This window comes from Macrotis lagotis, chromosome 2 (assembly GCF_037893015.1).
Source record: "Macrotis lagotis isolate mMagLag1 chromosome 2, bilby.v1.9.chrom.fasta, whole genome shotgun sequence".
Lineage (NCBI taxonomy): Eukaryota > Metazoa > Chordata > Mammalia > Peramelemorphia > Peramelidae > Macrotis > Macrotis lagotis.
In genome coordinates, this window is record NC_133659.1 from 235,207,139 (window position 1) to 235,235,021 (window position 27,883).

The following is a 27,883-nucleotide window of genomic DNA, read 5'->3' on the forward strand; positions in this document are numbered from 1 at the left end:
TCTACTGTTTGATAAACCCAAAGAGTCCAGCCATGGGGATAAAAACTCCCTCTTTGATAAAAACTGCTGGGATAATTGGAAGTTAGTATGGAAGAAACTTAGATTAGACCAACACCTCACACCCTTTACCAAGATAAGATCCAGATGGTTACAGGACATTGACATAACAAACAATACCATAAGCAAATTAGAAGATCAAGGACTAGTCTACCTGTCAGATCTATGGAAAGGGGAACAGTTTATGACTAAGGAAGAGTTGGAGAACATCACTAAAAACCAATTAGATGATTTCGATTACATTAAATTAAAAGGCCTTTGCACAGATAAAACCAATGTAATCAAGATCAAAAGAAAAGTAGTAAATTGGGAAACAATCTTTACAACTAATGATTCTGACAAAGGACTCATTTCTAAAATATATAGAGAACTGAGTGATATTTTTAAAACAAAAAGCCATTCCCCAATTGACAAATGGTCAAATGATATGCAAAGGCAATTTACAGATGAGGAGATCAAAGCAATCCATTGCCATATGAAAAAATGCTCTAAATCATTAATTATTAGAGAAATGCAAATTAAAGCTTCTCTGAGGTACCACCTCACACCTCTCAGATTGGCCAGTATGACCAGGAAGGATAATGATCATTGTTGGAAGGGATGTGGGAAATCTGGGACACTATTACACTGTTGGTGGAGCTGTGAACTCATCCAACCCTTCTGGAGAGCTATTTGGAACTATGCCCAAAGGGCAACAAAAATGTGCATACCCTTTGACCCAGCAATACCACTACTGGGTCTATACCCTGAAGAGATGAGAGAAAAGTGTAAAAACATTACTTGTACAAAAATATTGATAGCAGCCTGGTTTGTGGTGGCAAAGAATTGGAAATCCATTAAATGTCCTTCAATTGGGGAATGGCTTAGCAAACTGTGGTATATGTATGTCATGGAACACTATTGTTCTATTAGAAACCAGGAGGGACGGGATTTCAGGGAAACCTGGAGGGATTTGCATGAACTGATGCTGAGTGAGATGAGTAGAACCAGAAAAACACTGTACACCCTAACAGCAACATGGGAGTGATGTTCAACCTTGAAGGACTTGCTCATTCCATCAGTGCAACAATTGGGAACAATTTTGGGATGTCTGCAAAGGAGAGTACCATCTGTATACAGATAAGGAGCTGTGGAGTTTGAACAAAGTACAAGGACTATTTCCTTTAATTTGGAAAAAACAGGTATCTTATTGTCTGATCTTGTTACCTCTGAGAATTCTGTTCTCTTTAAGGATATGATTTCTCTCTCATCACACCCAAATTGGATCACAGTAAAACATGGAAACAAAGTAAAGGCTGATGGAGTGCTATCTGTGGGGTGTGGGTGGGGGAGGGAAGCAAGATTGGGGCAAAATTGTAAAACTCAAATAATATCTTTAATAAAAAATAAAATTAAAATAATAAAAATAATCTCTTTCGAATTTGCTATTTCCTCAATTATTATTCTAGTCTTTAAACTCTGCAGGTCTCTTCCTACATGAAATAAAATCCATAATCACATTGCATTGGGATTATTTCTCTTCTGGTAGAGAATTGAGACTTAACCTCTTTTTACTGGGGAAACCCCCTCCCAAGACAACAGTGCAAAGAATCAAAGACAATACTAAAAGATTTAAATGATAGAGAATACCAGCCATATCCAGAGAAGGAACTGTGGAGCTTAAATGCAGCCCAGAGTTTATTATCTTCAATTTAAAAAAAAAGTTCATATGAATTATGTCATTTTTTCTCTCTAATTTTTTTCTTCCATTTGAATGTGATTCTTTCACAATATGATTGATATGGATCTATTTTTTCATGATTCTAGATATACTACATTGCTTTCTGTCAGGGGAAGGGGGGAGGGAGGAAGGAAGAAAAATGTAAAAAAATTGATTATTGAAAACTACCATTACATGTATTTGGAAAAAGAAAGGAAAGAAACAAACAAACAAAGAAACAAAGAGAAAAAGAAAGAAAGTTAAAAAGACAATAGTGCACCAACTGATATTTCATAAAAGTTTCATAATTGTTTCCATGATAGCTTTGTAAAAAATGTTTTGCACTGAATCTGGAATTTAATAAATATAAGTAACTAAGAGAAACCCATTCATAATGTAATCTTTTTTGTTTTGTTTTTTGTTTTTGCAAGGCAATGGGTTTAAATGACTTACCCAAGGTCACACAGCTAGGCAATTATTGAGTGTATGAGGTCAAATTTGAATTCATATCCTCCTGACTCCAGGGTCAGTGCTCTATCCATTGCACCACCTAGCTGACCCCCATAATGTAGTTTTAAGGATTACATGGGGTGTTGAGAGATTAATGGGGGGGCAGAAGAGGATGATACATAAGTACCTGGAAGAGGCAAGATTTGAATCCTGGTCTTTATGACTTAGAGGAACAAAAGAGTGATTTATTTATTTTTAATTGATTACTCTTAATTTAACTTAATTATAATTGATTTAACTTAATTATAATTGATAACTTTTATTTGCCTGTTAGGCAGAGAGGCACTGTGCCTAACAGACAATTAAAAGTCCATTCAGACCTCTTTCTGGACTAGTATATTACCCTAAACTTTTGATTCTTAATTTAGGGTCTGTGAGTTTTTTTAATGATATTTTAATAACCATTTCAATTTAATTGCTTTCCTTTGTAATACTAATTTTATTAATTTTAAAACATTATTCTGAGACAAGATCCATAGTCTTCACTAAATTGACAAGAGGTACTTAATACCCAAAAGATTTAGAATTTCTTGTGTAAACCTGTCATTAATTCATAGACATTGTTTTTCCTTTCTGTTTTACATTCAGATATGAAGAAATTATTAATACTTAAACATTATTTTCCTTCTTAAATGATATGGTCCTATACTACAGAAGGATAAATTATCTGAATATTTTTGATTTTGAGGATAACAGTTTTCTTTCAGTTAGTTATGAGGTTTTATTTTATTCTTAGAGGTATGCCTAGGTGACTTCAGCAGTAAGAGGTTTTTTTTTTAGTAGAACTGGTTACTTCTCTGTTATCTGTGCTTTTTCCCATATATTAGGAGGGCTTTGAGAGAAAAAACATGAGACATGTCCTGAAGCACAAACCTCAATCAAAAGTGATCTTCTGATCTATTCCAGTTCAGAATGGCTACCACACTGACTCCTGGAGTTCCAGAGGAACAGAAAAAAATTCTCATAGTGAAAACTAAAGACACCCATGTTTGGGAGCAGGAATCTAATTTGCAAGGGAATAAGATTTATAGCCAAGAACTCCTTCGTCAGCGCTTTAGACAGTTCTGTTACAAGGAAACACCTGGCCCCCGGGAAGCTTTGGGTCGTCTCTGGGTGCTCTGCTGTGAATGGCTAAAACCAGAAATGCATACAAAAGAGCAGATCTTAGATCTACTGGTACTTGAACAGTTCTTGGCCATCCTACCTGAGGATCTCCAGGCTTGGGTTCAGGAACATGAACCAAAGAATGGGGAAGAAGCTGTCATTGTACTGGAGGATCTAGAGAAAGAGCTTGATGAACCAAGACAACAACTAGGAAATGAACAGTTCATATTCCATATTAGATTGAGAAATTTTACATATAGTCACTTTGGGGAGATTTTAGTTATAGATACCATAGTGATTGCCTCATAAGTCTAATTATACTTAATTACCTTAGGTCCCAGCCAACTCTTATGGACAGGCATTGCTAATGGAGGAATTTATGCCTATGGGTTCAACAAAGATGTTACCTAGTATACAGCCCATAGTAACCCAAATGTGAATCTCAGGAGCCCCAACCCCTACAAAAGAGTGGTGAGTGCTAAAATTCAATGCACTCTTATTTTATGGAGACAATATAGAATCAATAGATAGTATTTATTGAGTGTTTACTGTGAATAAATGATTTTGATATGATTGTGGGGATCACACACAGTCCCATCTTTAAGGAATTTTAAATGTAATTGATTGGTAGATAAAATAATAAAATCATCAAATGATGGCATATGAATGGTATAGACTAGTGGTCCCAAACTAAAATTGTATGGTTATTTTATTTTATAACATTGATGTATTTGTACTTTTATCTTTATCTCCTCTTCAGAAAGTCATATTAATTCAGTTACATATGCCGCTCAACTTAAGGATAAAGGACTGGATTTTTTATATCCCTTGCAAAAATAATGTGTTAGAATTCAGATATGAAGGAAATCACTTTGGAATTGAAGTAGTCAAAGAAACTTTCACAAAAGAGATAAGATTCAAGTTGGATATTAAAGGATGAATGGGAACAATGGGGAAAACAAATTGTGAGGTAGCTAGTTTATGGGTACCTCAATGTTCTACAGATATGAGTTATTAATAATATTGCCTTTTGGAGCAGCTAGGTGGCACAGAGCACTGGCCCTGGAGTCAGAAGGTCCTGAGTTCAAATACGGCCTCAGACACTTAATAATTACCTAGCTGTGTGACCTTGGGCGAGTCACTTAACTCCATTGCCTTGCAACAAAACAACAAAAAAAAGTTTAGATATCTTATCTTCCTGTCACTGAGGAACTATTGAAGGTTATTAGTAGGGGAAGATAGCACAAAGCAAAACTAAACTAGCAACAGTGCATAGAGTTAAATGGAAATAATAGAGCCTTGTGGAATTGTCAAACATGACATAGCTGCCTTAAAGGTTAGTGGATTAATGGAAGCTTGCTTTCAATATTAGAGATAGATTTCATGCTTTGGGTAGAGATTGGACTAGAATAAGTCAATATAGTCTTCTCCAATTTGGCAGTTCTACTATTCTAAATTGGAATCTGAGAGATGATATGAAAGAGAATTGACTATAATTATACTGAGACATTGTGGCACAGTGAGAAGATTCTTGGACATGGAACTCAGAACTGGGTTTGAATCTTGCTTCAGACACACACTAGTTTTGTAATCACAAGCAAGACAAATTGACAGAGCCTGTTTCCTTATCTATTAAATATACCTAATTCACAGGATTGCTGTGAGGAAAGCATTTTGCAAACCTTTAAATGCATCATTATGATTATTATTATGATTATGATTATTTTAATTTTTGAAAGGCAATGGAGTTAAGTGACTTGCCTAAGGTCACATAACTAAGTATTAAGTGTCCAAGGTCAAATTTGAACTCAGGTCCCCCTGACTCCAAGACCAGTGCTCAATCTATTGTACCACCTAGCTGCCCCCAAAACACTATATTATTAATAACTCATATCTGTGTAGTATTTTAAAGTTATATAAAGCACTTTCATTATAACAGAGAATTAATATGATGCAATAGATGCCAGAGGAAGGGAACAAGCATTTATTTTTTAAACTTAATTTATTTTTCCAACTACATGCAAAGAAAATTTTCAATCATCCTTTTTGTAAGGTTTTGTGTTTCACACTTTTCTCCTTTCCCCCTTTCCCTTCCCCCCACCAAGAAAACAAACTAATATAGGTTATACATATATAACTATATAAACATATTTCCATATTTAACATTGTGAAAGAACAATCAAAACAAAAAGGGAAAAAAGTTATGAAAGGGAAAAACAAGACATAAAGCAATTTGTAAAAATTGAAAGCAGTAAACTTTAGTTTGCATTCAGACTCCATAGTTCTTTCTCTAGATGTGGATGGCATTTTCCAATCACAAATCCTTTAGAAGTGTCTTTGATTATTGTACTGCTGAGATGAGGAAGTTTGTCAGTGTTGTTCCTCACACATTATTGCTATTAATGTGTACAAATATTCTTCTAGTTCTGCTTACTTCATCAGTTCATGCAAGGATTTTTCTGAAGTCCTGGCCCTAAAGAGATTTTAGAGAACAATAGTTCTCCATTATATTCATATACCACAATTTGTTCAACCATTTCCCAATTGATGGACATCCCCTCAATTCTTTGCTATTAGGGAAAGAGCTACTATAAACATTTTTGTACATGTGGATTTTTTACCCTTATGGTCTCTTTGTAAACCAGACTTAGTCATGGTATTGATGGATGAAAGGGTATACAGTTTTATTGCCCTTTGGGCATAGTTACAAATTGCTCTCCAGAAAAGTTGAATCAGTTCACAACTCCACCAACAATACATTAGTGTCCCAGTTTTCCCACACCCCTACAACACTGATCATTTTCCTTTTTTGCCATATTGGCCAATCTGTGAGGTGTTACCTCAGAGTTGTTTTAATTTCTCTAATCAATAAAGATTTAGAGCATTTTTTCATATGACTAGATAATTTCAGTTTCTTCATCTGAGAATAGCCTGGGCAACATATATTTTTAAGTGCCTACTAAAGGTAGGCACTGTTCTATTTTACAAATATTATTATATTTTATATAATTTATTATTTTTTATTATTTTTATTATTATATTTATATAATTTATTATTATATTTTATATATTATATTTCATATAATTATTTATATATTATTTTATTATTATATTTATATAATTTATTATTATATTTTATATAAGAAATCCACAAGGTAGTACTATTATTATCATTCCCATTTTCTGGTTGAGGAAACTATGGCAGACAGAAGTTAAATGACTTGCCCAGGGTCACACAGTTAATAAGTATCTTGAAGCCAGTTTTGAACTTCCTGACTTCAGGTCCAGATACACTAAGCCACCTAGAACACCTAGCTTCAAATCCTACCTCAGCTACTTACTGTGAAACCCTGAGAAAGTCACTTAATTAATAGTCACTAATGTTTTTTTGTTCTAAATCTAAGATCCTTTAAATCCTGTGAGGTAGGCAACATGAATGTTATTATCCTTATCTTATAAGTGATGAAATTGAGATTATAGAGAGGTTAAGTGATTTATCAAGATGACACATATTATGAGTTGTCTAGCCAGTCATCATCATCTACCCACCTGTCATCACTCTAAGTCCAGAGTTTGGAGGAGGGTTTCTCTTCATCTCTACTCTGCCTTGCCAAAAATATATAATGAATTTAATCATTTCTTGATGATTCAAAGTTGTCTTTATTAATATCTGTTATTGTATTATGCTACAATTCAATAATGCCTTTGGGCCCACCCAAATATATAAAGATTTTTGCCTCTGTATTACATGGTTTCTGTTACCCTCATCTCAACTAAGAACTTTGCCTCATATTTCCCTGAAAAAGTTGTGACTGTTCACTGAGAGTTTGCTTTACTCCCCTGTTCCTCATCTCACATCCACTCAAATACCTTTGCCCCACTATCTCTTCCACTCTATCTTCTAAGAATAAGTAACCATTCTCTTTTCCAAAGCAAAGTTCTCTATCTATAAACAAATGGTTCCACATCATCCCATCTTCAACAGACTGCCTCCTCTATCTTCCCCAAACTCTTAGTAGACTTTATTCTCTCCTCTTCTGCTTGCTTCTCTATGGCCTACTATCATCCCCATGCAAAGCCCTCCCCAAAACTTCTCATCTGATACATCCATCCCTACTATTTATTCATATCTCTTCTTCTTTGTACAGATAAACTCTTTAAGAAAATCATTTATCGGGGCGGCTAGGTGGCGCAGTGGATATAGCACCGGCCCTGGAGTCTGGAGTGCCTGAGTTCAAATCTGGCCTCAGACATTTAATAATTACCTAGCTGTGTGAACTTGGGCAAGCCACTTAACCCCATTGCCTTGCAAAAAAACTAAAAAAAAATCATTTATATTGTGGTATATGAATGTGATGGAATATTTATTCTAAAAGAAATCATGAGGGACAGGACTTCAGAATAGCATGGAAAGACTTGCATGAACTAATAATCAGTGAAGTAAGCAGAATAAGAATATTATACACATTGACAGCAACATTGGGAGATGATCAACTATGATGGTTTTGTTCTTCCTTAAAAATGTGTCTTATCATGCCATCCCTTCAGCTGATAAACTCTACTGGTGCCTTTTCACCCCAGGTTTTCACCCCAGGAATAAATATAAAATACTTTTTTAACATTCAAATCCCTTGACAACCTGGCCACTTTCTACTGTTCCAGTCTTCTTCTACCTTATTCCCCAAAACATACCCTTTAATCCAATCATACTAGTCTTCATACTGTTCCTCATACTTGACAGTTTTTCTTTCAGTTCTGGTATTTTTATTGACTGTTCCTCACATGTAGAACTCTCTGTCCTCTATGGTCAACCAAAGAGTCAAGACTAAAGAGAGAAAAGTGAAACCAGACTAGAGATGATGAAAGTCAAAAGACTAGAACTCAAGATGAAGACTATTATTAGGTTTAGAAAAGCATGAAGCAATGAAAAAGATGAACAGTAAAGCAATTGTGATCTGACAGAGGAAATTCACAGTTCAAGGTTGTTAACATTTTCTCTCTTTGGCGAAAACAAGACAGCAAAGTTAGTTTTATAAATGAAATTTAATTCTCTAGGATCTTACCAGAACCCGTGGATGTATGGCATCCTTAGAAATGCCACCAACAGAAAATTGGGGGGGGGCAATTTATACAGAACACAGAATCATAAATGTTGTGGTGGCTAACCAATCAGGTTATTCATTTGTTTGCCATTGATTACTTTTGATCCAGAGGTCTGTTCTTGTGTCAACTGTTAATATTCTTTAATTACTTATCTATTGGAGAATAGTCTTATATATTTATATTAGTTATCTATGTATCTTAGCTATAGACTCTTATCAGAAATATTCCATATAAAAATTTCTTCCCATTCAAGTGCTTCCTTTATTATATATCTAGTTACATTAATTTCATTCAGGTGAAACCTTTTCAGTTTTGTCTTTTACAATTGCCTCTATCTCTTTACCTATAGTTGTGAAAAAACATGTGATTGCTTCTCTCAATTTTTATGTTATGATATTATTATACATTTTGAATTTATTGTGAAAGACAACATAAAGTGGGACATAAATCTAATTTCTGCTAAACTACTTTCTAGTTTTCTAGCAGTTCTCAGATGGGGAATTCTTTACTAGGCAATTAATGCATTGGGGTTTATGTTTTTTGATATTTAAGTTCATAATAAACATAAAATAAAGGTGAGGGCCCAGTAATCTAAACAATTGAGTGGAGTAGAAAGGGAGAGGTTGCTGTTTGATATGATAATTATCTAGAAATGACAGTGCTGAACCATGAATATGTTTATTCTTTGCTCACCTCAGTGTATCAGAAGGAATTAGGGAAGGAACTAGGACTTTCAGATCTTCTCACTCTGAGCCAATAACTCTTTCTACCATACCATATATACTTTGATATGAGGTGGGAAAATGAAAAAAATAAAACTTCATTGTGCCAGGTCAGGAATGGAGATGTACAAGGTCTTGATAAAGTTCTTGTACAATTTTTAAAAACTGAAAGTGCCAATAATTTGTGGTGGTTGGGTGAAGAAGTAGATAGATCAATAAATCTGTTATCTGGAGGACCTTAATTTAAATCTGACCTCATGCACTTACTAGCTGTGTGGCCTCTTACAACTAATTTGTTTTCTGACTCAGGCTTTTCATCTATAAAATGGGAATGATAAAATATATCTCCTTAGGTTGTTGTGAGGATAAAATTGTATATATCTAAAGAGCTTTGCAAACCTTAATGAGATGGGTATAGTAGAAGTCTTATATATACATATATATATATATGTGTGTGTGTGTGTGTGTGTGTGTGTGTGTGTGTGTGTATGTATATATATATATATATATATATATATAGTCAAATTCATTAAATTCTTTTTCAGGGTACAGTATACCATTTATAGTAGTATTCTTTAGAACTGTGTTATAATGGATAATAATTATATAGAAATTCTTTAATTTTCAGACTCTTTCAAAACTAAAAGGCAAAAACTTCATTTTATCAAACTATAGTTTTAAAATATTTTCATAAGAAAAGACATGTGGCAACATGTTGGATGAACAAAAGGACTAGTGGATCATTTTTTAATCCACTTCTCTAAATAAACAATATTAGAGATTCTTTATATTGAGTATTGTGGTATCAAACTTATTCTTAGAGATGATGGTAGAAAAAGAAAGAATTATTTCTATTATTTTTGTGGATTCCTTTCAAAATGCTTTCTTTTGCAACTGCTATACTCATTAATTTCAGGGCACTTGGATCATGATTTGTAATTTACAGAATCAGTTCTTTTTTATGTTCTTAAACATTACAGAATCGAATTTCTGTATGGTGTAGCATTCTGGCAACAATATACTTTCTGATCTTGAGCTTCAGCTGCTAGTCATGACAATTTCATTTCTTGTTTATGTTAGTCATGTTTTATATATTGCCAGATCTTCTATTATTATTTAATTCTGTTGTCCCAAAATTAATTTGTTTTCTAGCATACCTTTATCTATAAAGATCTTGCATGATCATGACCAATAAATTTTCAGGAAACATGAAGAAAATAAATTCTGAAAGAGATAATCTTTGATTCCAGAATGTCAGGAAACCACATAATAGAATTAGTCTAACTAATGATGCCTTTCTTCTCTTTTAGCTCTGCCTCTTCCCCAGGTTCCTATACCTCTTTATAAAGAGATTCCTAGGGACCAGAAGATGGCAGCTTCTCTTCTCACAAGCCATATAGTTGTGTGCCAGGTGAGCTATGGTTCCCCTTTGCCCTCTTACCTATTGCCTGACAATGGCTGTATCTTTTTTCTGAGATGGGTTTGCCTACCCATTTCCCCTATCTTGATCCAAGTCCCATCTTACCCTGTTCCAAATACTCCAGGAACGTATTTATTTTTATTCTGTACTCTTTATCACCTTACCTTCTCAGAGCATTTTATGAGAAAGATTGCTTCCCTGTGTATCCTAATTTCCTATAACCAGTCTTATCCCTCAATTTAGATCCCATTGGTATTATTATTTCAATGGTAACCTGACTTGAAAATGGGGGTCTTGTGTGTTTTTCAGAAACAAATGGCATTTGAAGAGATGGCCATGTCACTTGCATTGGAGAAACAAGATTCTTTTCAGAAGAGTCTCAGTAGCAACAAAAGACAAAACAATTATAGGAACATGGTTTCCCTGAGTAAGGACTAATGGGGTTAGTCCTTATGCAGTTTCATGAGTTCATGGCTTGTTTTTTAAAAATTTATTTGCTTCTTGTATATTAGTAACGATGAGGTCTCTGAAGGTACATTGATTTTAAGTCTTAATACATAGAGACTCTAAGTTCTGTCTCTTAAGTTCAGCTAGAAGAGAGTGATTACTAATTTCCTAGAACAAAAAGAAATACTTATTTCTTCATCCTGTCCCCAGCTCCCTTTTTATACTGGGCCCTGGGCACACAGCAGCCACAACAGCAATAAGTCAGTTAATCAGTAACATTTATTAAGTTTCTATTGTGTTCCAGGCATTGTCCCTAAATGGTATGATATGTAAAGATGTGAAGTATAGGGGGCAGCTAGGTGGCACAGTGGATAGAGCACTGGCTCTGGAGTCAGGAGTACCTGAGTTCAAATCTGACCTCAGACACTTAATAATTACCTAGCTGTGTGGCCTTGGGCAAGCCACTAAACCCCATTGCCTTGAAAAAACCTAAAAAAAAGATGTGAGGTATAAGATGTAAACATAGCATAGTGGAGAAAACCATTGATTTGTAGTTCGAAGAGCTAGGTTTGAGTCCCATCTCTATTTACTAGATCTCTTAATTAAATATCCTCATCTATAGAATGGAAGACATATAATGAAGATAAAATGAGATAACATGTGAAGGCATTTGGTAGAATGAAACACCAGTATAAGATTTTATTATTTGAAAATGGAATCTTATGTCTTAACTTCAAAAATATCATTTAGATCCTCTTCATCACTTCTATTTTACCTTTAAATGTTCTCTTGTCTTTGTATTCTATTCTGAACTGGTGAACCCATCATTAAGTTGTTTGGTATGTTTCCCTCCTTTCCCATTCATCACTTTACATGTTCTCCTAGTCCCACTTATCCTTACCTGATTAGTTCTCTCCATCCATTCTCTGAGCTTTGCCCTCTCTTTTCTGATCATTTCTTATCTTTTCATCTCTATAACCCCTGCTGCGCTTACCTACCTCTATTCTTTCATTTTACATGTTTGCAACATGCTTTTGTAGTTATTTACTCCTGGTGTGCAATTGTTTAATTTGTATCAACTCGTTTTTCCCAGAGCCAGTTTCTTTTTCCCCTGTAGTGTTTGCATAGTTTATTTATTATTTCAGATGGTGTGACCAAAATGGAGAATGGAGAGTCAGCTCAAAACCAGGATATTAAAGCAGACATGGAATCTAAAGGGGAGTTACCTGATAGGTTCAATGGGCATATTCCTCAGGGTCTTGAGCTTGAAGAAGACCGTGAACATGAGAGCAAATTAGAAAAGCATCAAGGAAATGCTGGAATTGAGAGATGACATAAATGTGATGAATGTGGGAAAAGCTTCACTCAGAACTCAAGCCTTATTAGACATAAGATAATTCATACTGGAGAAAGACCATATTCGTGTAATGAATGTGGAAAAACTTTCATTCAGAACTCCCAGCTTATTGACCATCAGAGAATACATAGCAAACTAAAATCTTATCAATGCAATGACTGTAGGAAAGCTTTCTATTACAGTTCACACCTTGGTCAGCATCAGAGGATCCATACTGGAGAGAAATCTTTCCAATGTAATGACTGTGGGAAAGCTTTCCATTAGGCCCTATTAGACATCAAAGAACACACCAGTGTAATGATTGTGGGAAAGCTTTCTGTCTCAGCTCACATCTCATTCAACATCAGAGGACTCACACTGGAGAGAAACCTTACCAGTGTATTGAGTGTAGGGAAAAGTTTCAGTCAGAGCTCTGGTTTCTTCCATCATCAGAGAATTCACAGTGGGGGAAAACCTTATGAATGTCATGAATGTGGGAAATCCTTTAGTCATAGTTCTGTACTTGTTGGACATCAAAGAATACATAGTAAGGAAAGACCGTATGAATGTGATATTTGTGGAAAAGCCTTCAGTTACAGCTCATACCTTATAGGACAGGAGAATCCACACTGGGGAAAAAAACCTTATGAATGTGATGAGTGTGGGAAAGCCTTTAGGCGGAGTTCACACCTCATTGTACATTAGAGAATACACTCTGGGAAAAAGCGACATTATCCATTGTCATAAAAATTTTAATAATTTATTCCACATGAAACTGCAGAGAAATGCTACTGACAAAACTATAGTCACTCTTAGGACCTCATCAGGTATCAGAAAATCATTTTGGAAACAGAGTAGACAAATGCCTTAGAGCAAGTTAACAAAAATTATCTAATTCCCCAATACTATGAATATCAACTGAGAAACTGGGGCTAAAGAATGACTTATTCAAGTCTATCAAACCTCTTTGGAGATTGTCTACCCAAAAGCACCTAAGAACATAGACTAAGTAAATGAAAGGTTATAACTATGAGGTGCGGGAATGGTACTACTGCTTTCTTTTTCCTTTCCTTCCTTTTTTCTTACATGTTACCCCTAATAGGTTGATCTAAGATGTGAATTTAGAATTAATATATGTCCTTTTTGAAAGGTATGTATCTTTGTTCAATTCTCTATAGTATGATTGCTTCTCAATTAATTGCACTAATGAATAACAAAGCAGTATATGTGAGATATTTGTTTATATTTTATAACTCCTAGCACACTCTCTGGGTTATATGGTTTGGACAGTTTAACTTAATTTTAAATTGTTTCTAAGAACAGGTCAATCCACAGTTCCACCAATATTGTTGTGATGTACCAAAAATTTACCCTGCTCTTCCCTAATTGAAGGTTTCCCTTATCCTATAATATTTTTTCATGCAAAAGATTTTCAATCTCTTCTTGGTGGGAAGAATTCCCTTAGCCAAAGATGTTTCGTATTATCCAAAAAGACAATATAGTTCAGTTTTGCTTAATAAATATTCATCAAGCATCCATTTCATATTACTTCATAGACACTGTCTTCCAGCCAACTTCCCAACTAACTTTCTGTTTGGCAAACTATCCTGTCTTCATGCCTTTGCTTACCTGCACTTGAGCATTAGTTTGGGAGTGAGAAGACAGTTTCCAATTCTGACTCTGTCACTTATTACCTCTGGGACAGAGGCAGTTAGATGGCACAGTGTATAGAGTACTGGTCTTGGCATTAGGAGGATGGGAATTCACATCCAAATCCAAACTCAGACACTTGACACTTACTAGCTATGTGACCTTGGACAAGTCACAACCCTAATTGCCTAGCATCCAGGGCCATCTCCAGTCATCCTGATTGATACCACCGGTTCCAGTTGACTCTGGAGGAGAAAGAAAGTCTGGTGACTTAGCATAGCAACCCCCTCATTCAAATCCAGTTCATGTGATTGTCATGGCATTGCCTTTATGATAACACCGTCTCCTTTGAAAGAAGGACAAACAGGAGCAGCTAGGTGGCACAGTGGATAGTGCACTGGCCCTGGAGTCAGAAGGACCTGAGTTCAAATCTGACCTCAGACACTTGATAATTACCTAGTTATGTGGCCTTGGGCAAACCACTTAACCCCATTGCCTTGCAAAAATCATAGTTATGCCCCATAAACAAACGAGAGAGAGAGAGAGAGAGAGAGAGAGAGAGAGAGAGAGAGAGAGAGAGAGAGAACAAACATCACCACCTCTGAGACAATGAGCAAATACTTCTGGGTTTCAGTTTCCACGTTTGTAAAGTTTGGGACTGGGGTAAATAATCTCTGGGATGCCTCCTTTAATCCTTAGCTTTAAGATTTAGACCAGATGCGACTTCAAATTAAACTTACTTCATTCAACAATCATCCATCATAGAAAGACAAACCACTGCCCCCCCCTCACTTAATATTCATTGATCTATGAATATCTTGTGTTCCCTGGTAAAACTAAAGCCATGCTTTCATTTCTGTCTTTGTAACCACAGTACACTCTCATAGCAGCTGCTTTAGAAATAGTTGCTAAATTAGAATTTGCAGAATTTTTTAATATAGGTTTTCAAGGCTACTTGGGCTAGGAGTCGCACCATAGGAGATGCAGGGAAAGAAGATGCCTAGCGAGAGAGCATTCAGAAGGAGCAGAAACTCCCCCATCGGACGTGCCTTGGGCGAGGGGTGGCGGGAGCCCGAGTGATTGCAGCCGAACTGGACCCGGCCCCGCATCAGGACCGGGGCCGCGGGCCGCGGGCGGGGTGAGAAGAACGAGGTGTTTCTTTGAGAGATCCGGAAATGACGGAATTTCACCAGGTTCGGCTTGGATTGGTGGACCGCTTTGCCATCACTGTTTTGTCGGCGCCTAAGGTGGTCCGTGGCCTTCCTTGCTTGCTTGTCGCCTACTTTTTGGAGCCGAATCTTCTCATTCCTAGCTCTGCGCGCTTGCGGTGAGTGGGATGCGGAGCGGCGCGGGGCAGGTGTGCGGGCGGCGCCCGTGGCCCTCGCCCCAGCCCGCCGGCTCAGGGGGCTCAGAATTCCCGGGAAAAGGCTCCGGAGCCGCGTCGATTTCTGGGGCTTCCGCTGAGGCTCCGGCCCCGCCCCCCATAGCAGCGCCTACTGCGGACCAGGCCCACCCTAGTGCCCAGGTTAGGGGCCCCCCAGGTTAGGGGGCCCCCCAGACGCGGCGGAGCAGAGGCTCTCAGGGGCGCTGGGCGCTGGAGACCCGGGGCTGCCTCTACTTTTGCTAAAGTAGCCTGGAGCAGATTTTGGCTCTTCTGGGGCCCGGGTCTTGTCGTTCCCTCCCCCCACCCGCCTCCCTTACGTGATTCCCGTCAAACTCTGTCTCATTGTTCTACTATGGGGTGTCTTTAACCATTCCTGACCCCGCTTTCCCCTGCCCTGTCCTCACGGCTTCTCTCCTGGGCCCTCCCTGGGGGTGCAGAGAGAAAAGACGAGAGTGGTTCTTGCAGTGCCTGTTACATGCCAGCCTAGGAGGAAGCGAGATCATGCTGCAGAAAGGCAGTGTGATGTGGTGGGAATCGGGATGCCCCGGCCCCAAGTGCTCCCCTTGAGATAAGCTCTGTGCAGTAACCCCTCGAAAAGCACTGAACCCATAGGACAACTTCTGGGACTAAAAACTGCATAATAGTTGCCAGTCTTGATAAAGGGCAAATTTTCTTCATGGAAGTGCTTTGATCAAATCACAGATCTACTCTTCTCCCTCCCTTCTCAGAAATTCAATAATCAAGGAACTGTTTACATAATTGGAGTAAAATTTTTGGATTTGTAAAATTTTATTAATTGTTTATTATTTATTAAATTATATTAAATATATTATTTATTATATTATATAGTCATTTTCCGAATGACTTTTGGTTGTTTAGTCAGTCATGTCCAACTTGTGATGACCTCATTTGGAGTTTTCTTGGCAAAAGTACCGCAGTAGTTTGCCATTTCCTTCTCCAGTTCATTTTACTGATGAGACAAACCAGGGTTAAAGTGATTTGTTCAGGGTCACTCATAGAGAGCGCCTGAAGTGAAATTTGAACTTTGGCACTCCAGATTCCAGGGCAACACTGCCACCTAGCCGTCTATTTTCCTAACATGACTGTAAAAGCACATACAACAGAATAGAGATGTAGTTACTGGTCCCACCACAAACTTGCTTTGAAATACCAGACAAGTTACTTCCCCTTGCCAGACAGTTTTCTGTAAAATGAGGGGGCAGGGGCAGGTGATCTCTAAGATGCCTTGCCTTGCTAACTTACTGTGACGCTGATAAATTTTCTACTATTTCAAAAACCTGTTTAGTTATTCAGGGATCTCTTCCAATTGAAATTACTTTCAACTAGTGAACTTCTGCTTTGTGTCTTTTTATTAACCTATCTTTAAGTTTGAAGTAACCTTTGTCATTCTTGTCATTAAATTGTTTCTTCTACTTCAGAAGTATCCTCAAAAGAAGAACAGAAAAGGATCACCCTAAATTATAGAAGTTAGTGCCAAATACTGTGACCCATCTTTTGCTATACTAATTTAGAATGGCTACACCCCTTAACCCTGAGGCTCTGGAAGAGCAAGAGGATCTTTTTATAGTGAAAAAAGAAGCGCATTATTGGGGGCAAGAATCAAGCTTGCAAAACAATCACAGCACGAGCGAAGTTTTCCGGCAGCATTTCAGGCAGCTCTGCTATCAAGAAACTCCAGGACCTCGTGAAGCTCTAACTCGACTTCGTGAACTTTGCCATCAGTGGCTGAGACCAGAAATGCATACTAAAGAACAGATTTTGGAGCTCTTGGTATTGGAGCAGTTCTTAACTATCCTGCCCAAGGATCTGCAGACCTGGGTGCAGGATCATCATCCGGAAAATGGAGAGGAGGCAGTAACTGTCCTGGAGGATTTGGAAAGAGAGATTGATGAGCCAGGATGCCAGGTGGGAAAAGGGAAGGTATGATTTGTTTTGGGAGAGAGCAGAGTCCACACTAAAGGAAATATGATTTATGTTTGAAGGAACTGGGATGTTAACTAGAAAAGAAAATACAAGGAAAAGCTGATCTCTTCAACTATTTCAAGGACTATCATATGGAAGAGGATTTAGATTAGTTCTTCATGTTTCCAGATGGGCTTGAACTAGGGACCAGTAGGCAAAAGTTCTGAAAAAGCAAGTCTAATAAAAATAAGGTTAAAATGGAAATAATGAGAGAAAAAAATTGCCAGGAAATTTCTCTGTCTCATTTCCAAGATATATAAATGATTCAAATTTATAAGAAAAAGAACCATTCTTCAATCAATAAATGGTCTATGAATAGATAGTTCTCCAGAGAAGAAACCCAGACTATAGTCATATGAAAAAAAAAATACTCCAAGTCACTACTAATTAAAAAAATGCAAATTAAAACAATCCTGAGATTTTACCTCCTCTTCAGAGTGGCAAAGATGACAAAAAAAGAAAAATGATAAATGTTGGAGGAATTAGAGGAAAAAAGGAACATTGAGACACTCTTAGTGAACTTGTAAATGGGTATAACCATTCTAAAAGCAATTTGGAATTACACACAAAAAGTTACAAAACTGTGCTTTGCCCTTTGACCTGGATATACCATTGCTAGGCTTGTACCTAAAATAGATTAAATAAAGAGGAAAAAGTCCATTGCAAATATTTGTAGCAGCTCTTTGTGTGGTGGCCAAAACCCCTGAAAACTAAGAGGATATCCAGCAATGAGGAGTGGTTGAATAAATTATGTTATATGGATGTGAAATGCTATTATATTATAGATATGTAAATATAGATAGACAGATGTTTCAAAAAGGCATGGAAAGACTTATATGTGGATTGATGCTTAGTGAAGCAAACAGAACCAGAAGAACAATTTATGCTATAGCATAAGTATTATTAAGTGAACAATTTTGAATTTTTGAACTGAAAACAGTAAGAATGGTGATCATTATGGTGACCATTCATGATTTAAGAGGACCTATGAAAAGCATAATCCATTATGGCTATGTGGCACATTTAAGGTGTAGAATGAGATAGATATATGTATCTCCCCCCCCCCCGGGGAGAGAGAGATTTGTATATGGATGTATAATTATCGATATATATTGATTATACTTATTTCTTTGAAGAAAAAGAAGAGGAAACACAATTTTTCTCTTTTTCTTCAATGGGATAGGGGAGTGGAAGGGACAAAAAGTAGTTTTCTATTAATTTAGAAAAAATTGTGGGGAAGAGCTACAGATATAAAAGGTTTCCTTTATTTTCAGGTGAGTTCTCTGTAGTTTTACATAATTGATTTACTTTGGGTTAAAAGATCTCATAGGAAGTGATCTGTAAAGTTTGTAAAATAAAAAATAAAACACATTAATAAAACTTTTAAAAATATTATAAAAAAGGAAGATTTCACTAAGGAAGAACTTCCTACCTTTTATATTTGTTTGGAGATGAAATGGTATAACTTTATGAGACAGTGTTACAGACTCTGTACATGTTCAAGCCAGATAGGATGATTTTGAAAGAAATGTTACAGAGGAAAATTCAGCGATAGACGTTAAGACTGGAGTTCAGAAGTAAGGTTTCTTTCATAATTATTTGTATTATTATAATAATGGGAATAATTCATTAAACACTACAAATCTCTTGATAGACTAACTAAAGTTATTTTGTCACTTCCCGTCTTTTTTTTCTTAGAACCTTTCGGTATTAAATAAGTCATACATTACTCTTTAGTAGTTTACATTTGTTTAGTATTTATGTAGTGTTTTCCTCACAACAGCCCTATAAGATGCGTATTGTATTATTGTTCTAATTATAGAGATTAAAAAACTGAGGACCAAAGAGGTGACTCCTAAAAAAATTGATATTTTCCCTTAATCCTAGAAAATGTTTCTTTTCCTCTTTTTCTCTTAAGCTTTAGTTCCATCTCTTAAATGATTCTCCTCCCAAATCAACTGTTTTATTGTCTTCAGGTCCCAGCCCATGTACATAGACAGGAAGTGCTCTTGGAAGAGATGGCACCTATGGGAACATCAAGAACATCAACTGAGTCATTAAGTATCCATCTCAATCCCAGGAAGACCCAACTGAAATGGAAATCTTGGGAGCTCTATCCATCACAAGATAATGGTAATAAGTAAAATTATTGGGGGGAGGGGAGGTAGGAGAGCTGGTTAATCGGAACAGGTACATGCCATTTTTGTAAATAAAATTCCCCCCCATAAAATAAAGTTTCCCCTGATTACTTCTCTTAAATGGGAGATATGAAAAACATTTGTTCATAAAGAATTCATTAGATGTCTTTGTACTTGTTAAAAAATGTTATTTCTTTATGTTTTTTTTTCCCTATTTATATATACCCTGTGTCTTTCTACCCTTTAAAAGTTGGGGGTAAGAATTCCGTTTCTAGAAATCATAGAATTGTATTCTAGTACTCCATGAGAATTAAGAGCTCTCATCCAAATATACAGAACCATTTGTCCCTGGGGCAAACAAAAATGGATTGAGCACTCCTTGTACTATTATATTTTTTTCTAAATTTAAAAACATATAGTTCTTATTCCTTTAAATTTCCCTTTAAGAAAATAATTATTTTTTGAGAAGGGATTGATTGTTAGAATGACAGCTGCAGTCATCTATCAAAAAACACCAATTTGAATACTAGAGCTTCTGGAAGCTAGATAGAATAAACAAGCAAAAGTTTAAATATTAGCTCTCTTTCTTTCCTCATTTCATAACCCTTTCCATTTCCCATGTGCCTAGCAGGCTCAACATGACCCCTGACCATTCAAGATCGCCACTCAAAACTATATTAGAAATGGAAGGTATCTTTAGCAGCATTTAATCCAACTTAAGTCACACCCCAGACAGGTATTCATTTAGCCTGGTTGAAAATTTCTCCAGTAATAGGAAATGCCACTTCATCACTGGACTTTGCTTGCCTGTGCTATTCTATCAAGCTCCAAGCACCCATTCTGACCACCTACAGCTTCATAGGGATTTTTATGCTCTCACTCAAATACCCTCCATGCATCTTTTTCTGTTTCACATCCTCCTTTCCAGTCACACACAATTGTTCTGCCCTGAATTGTTCCTTCCACCTGAAGCCAACCACTTGCCTACTTGAACAAATTCCTCAATGGTTAGCATACTTCTGTCCCTTCACATGCACTCTTTCCCAGTAATTCTGAACCCCTGGTTGTCATTGTCTCCCCCATGTACTGCTTCCTTATTCCTATATTCCCTCAATCCAACCCTCCCACAAAAGCTATACAGCCTTTATACTATGCTCCATAGGTAGCAAACTAGATTAAAAACTTTTCCTGTCTTGCTTCTTCCAGTTTACACTTATTGAGACCTAGTTCCCTCCTGATGACACAGCTTCCTTGACTGCTCTTCTGGAACAGGGTGCTCATTCTTCCCTGTGACGGAGGAATTGAATTATTTCTTGTTCCTCTTTGCCCTTTCTACACACTCTCTCTCTATCACCATTACTCTATAATCTCTCCTCCTTAGAGGTTCATTCAATCTATATTTATCATCTAATCAAAATTCTGAAACATACTTTCTGAAGATCTCCGGACACTTCACTCACTTCTTCAATGAATTCAGTGCTTGGCTCTCAAATTCTCTTCTCTGAATTTCCTACCCTCATATTAGGTGACCTTAACATACAAATGATATTCCCTCAAATATCCTAATCTCTCAATTCTTCAACTTAAGCTATTTTTCTGTGACCTACTCCTCCATCTCACCACAACTGTATTCATGAAATTCTTTTATCTGATCACAATCTGTTATTCCACTTTTTCCTCTGTCTTGCAGTTTAGACTTAGTTCATCATCTCTCTATTATAGGTTCTTTCCTACATCAATACCTCTGCTTTGACTATCTCCCCTTTTCCGTCTTGATAGCAGTCTGGCTCTACACTGTCCTTTTCTTGTGCTTTTTCCCCCAAAATGTAAGATCTTGCCCTGCCGATCCTTGTATTAGTCTACTATCTCCTGCCTTTGTTCTTATGAGCAAAGCAGAATAAGTACATGCAGCTAACAAAGTTCAAATAAAACCCTGAAACCATGCTTAGTGGGTCCACTATAAATTGTTTTCACAGTCTGAACTAAAACTTCATTGTGGCAAATCAGTCCTTTTATGCCTCCCTAATCAATTCACTGTCCTACTTAACCACAGAATCTTTTCCAAATCTTTTTTTTCCTCCTCAAACCTTGCCCCACTCTCTCAGATGAGAAATTTGCCTCAGATATCTGAAAAAATGGAGGCTGTTTGTAATGGAGGCCATTCTTCCCTATTCCTCCTCTCACATTATTCAGAATATAACTTATCACTGTCTTCTCCCTGTTTCACATGAAGAAGTCGTCCTCTACATGCACAAGTTATTCCCTTCCATCCTGCCTTCAAAGATTGCCCCCCTCTACTATCTTTACTATTTACTCATAAATCTTTAGTTATTCTCTGTTTACCGGTGCTTCCCCACTTAAAAACATTCCCATGTCTCCCCATTCTCAAAAAAACTTTTTTTTATCCCTGCTAGCTAGTGACATATCTACCATTTATTTCTTAATGGCTTAAAGTCTGACTTCATAACCTACTACTTAACTGGAATTCCTGAGTTCAAGATTGCCCACGGTCACTTAACTATTGAATGTGTTGGCTTTTTTCTTTTTTTGATCCTCATTCTCCTTGATCATTCTGCATTTGACACTATTAACCCACTCCTCCTGGATACTCTCCTCATAGGACTTTTGGGTTATTGCTATCTTCTATCTCTCTGACTATGAATGTTCTCCTAGGTTCTTGGTATACATGCAGATATTCTGGGGCAGTTTGAATTATTCCTGGACTTGGAATAAAATTAGACATTTATAGGTTATCTTGTTTTGTTTTAAAATTTGTTGTGTTTTTTTAATTTAAAAAAATCCATCTCTTTCCTTCCTAGCTCTTCACATTCCTCCCCAATTCCCCAATGAGGAAAAAACAAAAACAAATCCCTCCTAATAAATATGCATAATCAAACAAAACAAATTTCCTTATTGGCCATGCTTATTTAAAAATCTTATTTCTTAATGATTTTTTTCTTGTTTATATGTACCCTGATTTTTTTCTCTTTTTTCTCTTTTAAAGAGATGCCTCTGCATTTTTTCCCTTCTTTCTCTTTTTCTCTTCTTGCTGTTGCCTTCTGACATCTTTCAAATGAAATTTTTCTCTCTAAAGTTAATTAATGCCAAAGTTACTAATCACTCAACCTTTTCTTTATTCTTATTCTTTTTGACCTCCATAGTCTTGACACTGTATCACCCTCTTCTCCATAATACTTTCTTCTCTCTAGGGTTTTGTGAACCTCCTCTTTCCTACCTATATAACTTACTCTTTCATCTGCCCACTAACTAGGACAGGTATTCCCCAAAGACTCTCTCCTGGACCCTCTTCACTTTTCTTCTCTACTTTTTCACTTGATGATCTCTTCAGTTCTCATGGATTCAATTATCATCTCTATGCAAATGACTCTCAGATCTACATATTCAGCTTTAACCTCTCTCTTGAATTCTATTTCTTTATCTCCAACTGCCTGTTAGACATCTCGAATGAATGTTTCTTATATACTTTAAAATTAACAAATTCAAAACTGAACTCATTTTATATCCTACTATCTTGCAAACTTTCCTATGATTCTTGTCGATACCACTATCTCCTAGTCACCAGGCTTGCAACCTCTAGTGTCCTTCTCTACTTTTCAGGCCACCTCCCCTGCATTCAATCACTTGTCCAATCTTTCCATAGTATCTCTTGGATATGCTTACTATTACTATTTACTGTAATCACCTTGGTGCTTGCCTTCATCAGCTCATACCTGGACTATTGCATTTTTAAAGCATTTTCAATGGCTTGGAATACTTTCCTTCCTCAAATCTACCTCCTAATTTCTATGGTATTAGTAGCTTTAGATTTTTCTCTTTCAGATTTATTTCATACATTTGATTGCATGCTTCTGGCTACCCACCACAGTCTGTACTTCTATTAACCCTAACCTGTTTTTTCTTACCTTCCTAGGAAGTTTACCTGTATCTTACCCTCTCCATTCCATTTCTGGTCTCTATCCATCATATTCTTCTTCATTCTCTATTCCCAGTAACCTTCTCATGTTCTCTTTGCTTTGTACATCTTTGGTATCTGAAATTACCAACTATCTACACTATAATTCCCAATTTCTTTTATTTCCCTATTTTCATTTTCCAATTTACTCATTTACTATACTTAATTCTTACCACATCTTAGATATATTCCCAGCTTACTACATAAACTATATATATTTTCCATCCATCTATCTATCTATCTCCCATCTGTGAGCTTTACCCTAAGTCTGTTGTATTCTGCCCATTTGTCCCACATTTCCATTCTTTTTTATTTTAGTTTTTGCAAGGCAATGGGGTTAAGTGGCTTGCCCAAGGTCACACAGCTAGGTAATTTTTAAGTGTCTGAGGCCAGATTTGAACTCAGGTACTCCTGACTCCAGGGCCAGTGCTCTAACCACTGCGCCACCTAACCACCCTCACATTTCCATTCTTGATCCCCTCCTCGCCTTCCTTGTACATTGTATGATAATTTTTTAAGTACATACCCATACATTCTTTCAACAAATGTTTATTAAGTGCCTGTTTTGTGTTAGAACGTGTATGAGACTCTAATTTCTAATTTTCATTTATGATTTGTGAAATCAGTCTCATTTTATAGACATACCTCATACTTCATAAAAACTGTGCATTATTCAGATGTTTTATTTCATTCATTGTGAACCCTTATTATAAGTTACTTCTATTACCATAAGGAAGAGGAGACATTTGCATAATCTATTATTTCAGATGATGAAACCAGAACTGAAGATGTGGGATCAATTCAGAAGGAAGAAATCTCTGAAGACATGGAATCACTCGGGGATATATATGGAAGACTCAGTGGACACATTTCCTGGGATCCTGTATTCAGAGAAGCCTTTGAACCTGAGGGCAGATTAGAATGGCAACAGGAAAACCTTGCAGGGAAAAGACGCCACAAATGTGATGAATGTGGGAAAGGTTTCAGTCATAGCTCAGACCTTAGTAAACATAAGAGAACCCATACAGGGGAGAAGCCCTATAAATGTGATGAATGTGGAAAAGCCTTTATTCAGCGCTCACATCTCATTGGACATCAGAGAGTCCACACTGGAGTGAAACCCTATAAATGTAAAGAATGTGGGAAAGATTTCAGTGGTCGAACAGGCCTTGTTCAACATCAGAGAATACACACTGGAGAGAAACCCTATGAATGTGATGAGTGTGGGAGACCCTTCCGTGTGAGTTCAGCACTCATTCGACATCAGAGAATCCATACAAACAAGTTCTATTGATGAAAATCATAAAAACCTTCATTAGTAGCTCAAGCTAGACATATAAGATCAAAACAAGAGAGATTTTATGACTGTCCCATGTGGGAAAAGATCAGTTACCACTGAAACTTTATTTGGAATAAGAGAATCCAACTGAGGATTTTTGTTTTAATTTGCCAGATCAATTTGGGAGGTGAGGAGAGGGTGAGAGATGGGAACATCCGAATGATGTTTTAAAAAAGCTTGCATTGTTTTAGAGATAGTTGTTTACCTTAAAATATTTTCTGGAATGACTAGCTATGGAGAATAATATTCCTCCATCTTTCAACCTTCTCTCCCAAATTCCTTCCATTCTTGGCTCTAGTGGTAAGTCAATGTATGACTTTAGCTAAGTCATGTTCTGCACTTCAGTTTTTCCTTCTTTGCAATGTGAAAGTTAATCCCAACACTATTAATTCACAGGCATGTTGAGAGAATAAACTCATAATCAATGGATAGTGCTTTGAAATTGTTTTAATTTCCATAATACTAGTAGTTATCATTTTTATCACATTTGGTTGTATAATGTTTGAATTTTTATTCTAATTATATTTTATAACCAAATCACCTTGACCTTTTCATGGAAAAGGTTTTTTGGGGGCACTGGGGAAAGGAGTCAAAAATGAAAAAGATAGTAGGCAAAAGTGAGAGTCAGCTGTTGGAATGACACAGTAAAACAGTAGGATATATCAGAAGTTTATTCTGAGAATGTGTCAGGAATTAAAGCAAACAAAAGCAGTGGCTGGAATCCAAGACAACCAGGTAAAAGGTCAGACTGAAAGTTTGGTCTGGGTAATAGTATCATTTTTATGTTTCTTTTCTAAATTAAATTCTAAAAATTTAATTTAGCAAGTAGCTAATCAGTCACCTGATTTATGACAGGCACTTTGCTGGACCCTGTAAAAAGACAAAAGCAATTGTCTCTATCTTCAAGGAGATTATATCTTACTGAATGGAGGGTTGGTTATATCCATTTCAGAAACTAATTATTTTGTATTTATAGTGTTGTTTCCTATGAAATTATAGTAATATGCCCAGTAATTTTATTCAAGATAATGTTTACAATGTGGCTAGACATTATGAAATATTTATATGGTCTTAGTAAGCTAGCACTAATCAATTATGTATATTAATTGGAGGGGGTAATAATGGCACAGATAACTGAAAGCAACTGATACAAATCTTTTTCTATTCAGTTTATCTGCTCTTTCTTTGTAGCAACTTTACTATTCCAATTAGAATTTACCATAACGTAGAGCAAGTTAAGGAAGGTAACTGAAGCTCAGAGTATTTCAGTTACTGAAGGTCTCCAAATACTTTGAATTTCTGCTTCTTTGACTAATCATTTCAAACATTTAAGAACACTGTGCTAAGTACTTAGAGATAATAAACTTTAGATTTGGTGTGGTCTTTGACTTTGTGGAGCTTTCCAATCTGGACCCTGTCAGACTTGCTATTTACTGCAATAATCCAAGCAAGTAGTAATGAAGACCTGTGGCATGACAATGGGAACAAAGAAGAGAGGATGCTCATTCATGCAAGTGTGTACACACACACACACACACACACACACACGAGATAGGATCCACAGGATTTGGAAACTCATTGGCTATGAAATATTGAAAAGGAAAGAGAAAAAGAAAAACCTTGTTACAACTATGAGAAAGATATTAATGAAAATTAAAAAATATAAGGAAGAGCAGGTTTAAGAGGAAAAATAAGTTCAGATTTAGATATGATGAGTATGAAGTATTATTGGCTGTCAGGTAGACAGGTATCATAGACAGCTGGAAATATAGAAATCTGGAGCTTGGAAGAGAAGTCAGGGTGGGATATCTATATTTTGGTGCCATCACTATAAAGATAATAGAAAACACAGGAGTGAATGAGATTGCCAGGGGCAAGAGAGAAGAGGCCCTTCAGTCCCTTGTCTGCTGTGACACAAACAAGAGGCAAACTTATCTTTGCACCTTAACCTCCTTGCCCATGAAAAGGTTGATTAAATCTCTCAAGCTTCTGCTTTCTCCATATGATTTTTGAGGAATTTAATCAGGACTACTAAGGGAAGAAAGGGAGCAAGTCTTTTTTCCTTTGTTTCTTGTTTCTTTTTTGCAGTGAAGTTGCTCTGAGCATTGTCACATAGTAACAGGGCAACAAGATTTACTGCCCCTATAAGGGACAAAATACAATGTTGGATTTCCAACCAATCACCATTGTTTCTGCAATAGAATAGGAATTGAATCTGTCGAGGATGGCTGCCTGAAAGACAAGAAGACCTTTGGTGATAGCTATACCTGTTCTGGTGGGGAAGCAAGAAAGGGGACCTTATTGGAAAGACTCCAGGGGCTTACAGGTAGGGGGAAAGAGGCCAGTAGTATCCAATATGATGTTAGTTAGAAAAACAAGGCCAGAAGTTTACTGGTTGGGAAGGAGAAAAGTTGACTGAAGTTCTTGATATCCAGTAAGGAGAGAAGCTTTGGGAGAAGGTTTGAAGATAACCCACAAAAGCAAATGCCTTTTGAGAAGAAAGAGAAAGTAAGAAGAACAGGAAAAGGACAGAGTAGATTCATAAAGTCTATATTTAGTACCAAAGTTTTAGGCTTAAAGGAAGGTTTTTCTACTTGGGATATAGACCTTCCAAAAAAGGCCCCAATGTGGTAGGTCATTTATAAGAAAGGCAATGATTTCAAAACTACCTGCAAAAATAGCTCTCAATATTTTCAAACATTTTTTTCAAAAAGATTAATTTTCATGGTCCTGACAAGCAGAGAATAGTAAGCAATAGCTAATATTTATGTTATCATACTATGTGCCTGACACAATGTACTATCTTATTAGATCTTTATAAGAACCCTGGGAGGTTAGGTGCTATTATTTTCTTCATTTTTCAGATAAGGAAACTGAGACAAATAACTACTGTATGATTTTGCTCAGGAGCACACAGTAATTGTGGTCAAAATTGAACTCAGGTCTTCCTGACTCCAGAGTCAGCACTTTTATTCACTGTATAAAAATAAAAACCTTTCTCTTTACAGAGATACTGGG

The 27,883-nt window shown here is 36.6% G+C and overlaps 1 protein-coding gene and 1 pseudogene across 2 annotated transcripts; both read left to right on the forward strand.

Moving 5' to 3' along the window:
- The first annotated feature begins 3,178 nt into the window (after window positions 1-3,178).
- On the forward strand, window positions 3,179-13,145 carry LOC141514377 (zinc finger protein with KRAB and SCAN domains 8-like; annotated as a pseudogene).
- Window positions 13,146-14,994: 1,849 nt separating this feature from the next.
- Window positions 14,995-27,094, forward strand: ZSCAN16 (zinc finger and SCAN domain containing 16). Of its 2 annotated transcripts, none has more exons than XM_074225185.1 (4): window positions 14,995-15,375; window positions 16,875-17,358; window positions 19,392-19,548; window positions 24,294-27,094. In XM_074225185.1, exons 2-4 carry the CDS (start codon window positions 16,966-16,968, stop codon window positions 24,818-24,820), a joined length of 1,077 nt encoding a protein of 358 aa, XP_074081286.1. In that variant the 5' UTR covers window positions 14,995-15,375; window positions 16,875-16,965; the 3' UTR covers window positions 24,821-27,094. The 2 variants fall into 2 exon arrangements, with proteins under 2 accessions (XP_074081286.1, XP_074081285.1); XM_074225184.1 differs by having other exon boundaries at window positions 14,996-15,375; window positions 16,872-17,358.
- Window positions 27,095-27,883: the final 789 nt, after the last annotated feature.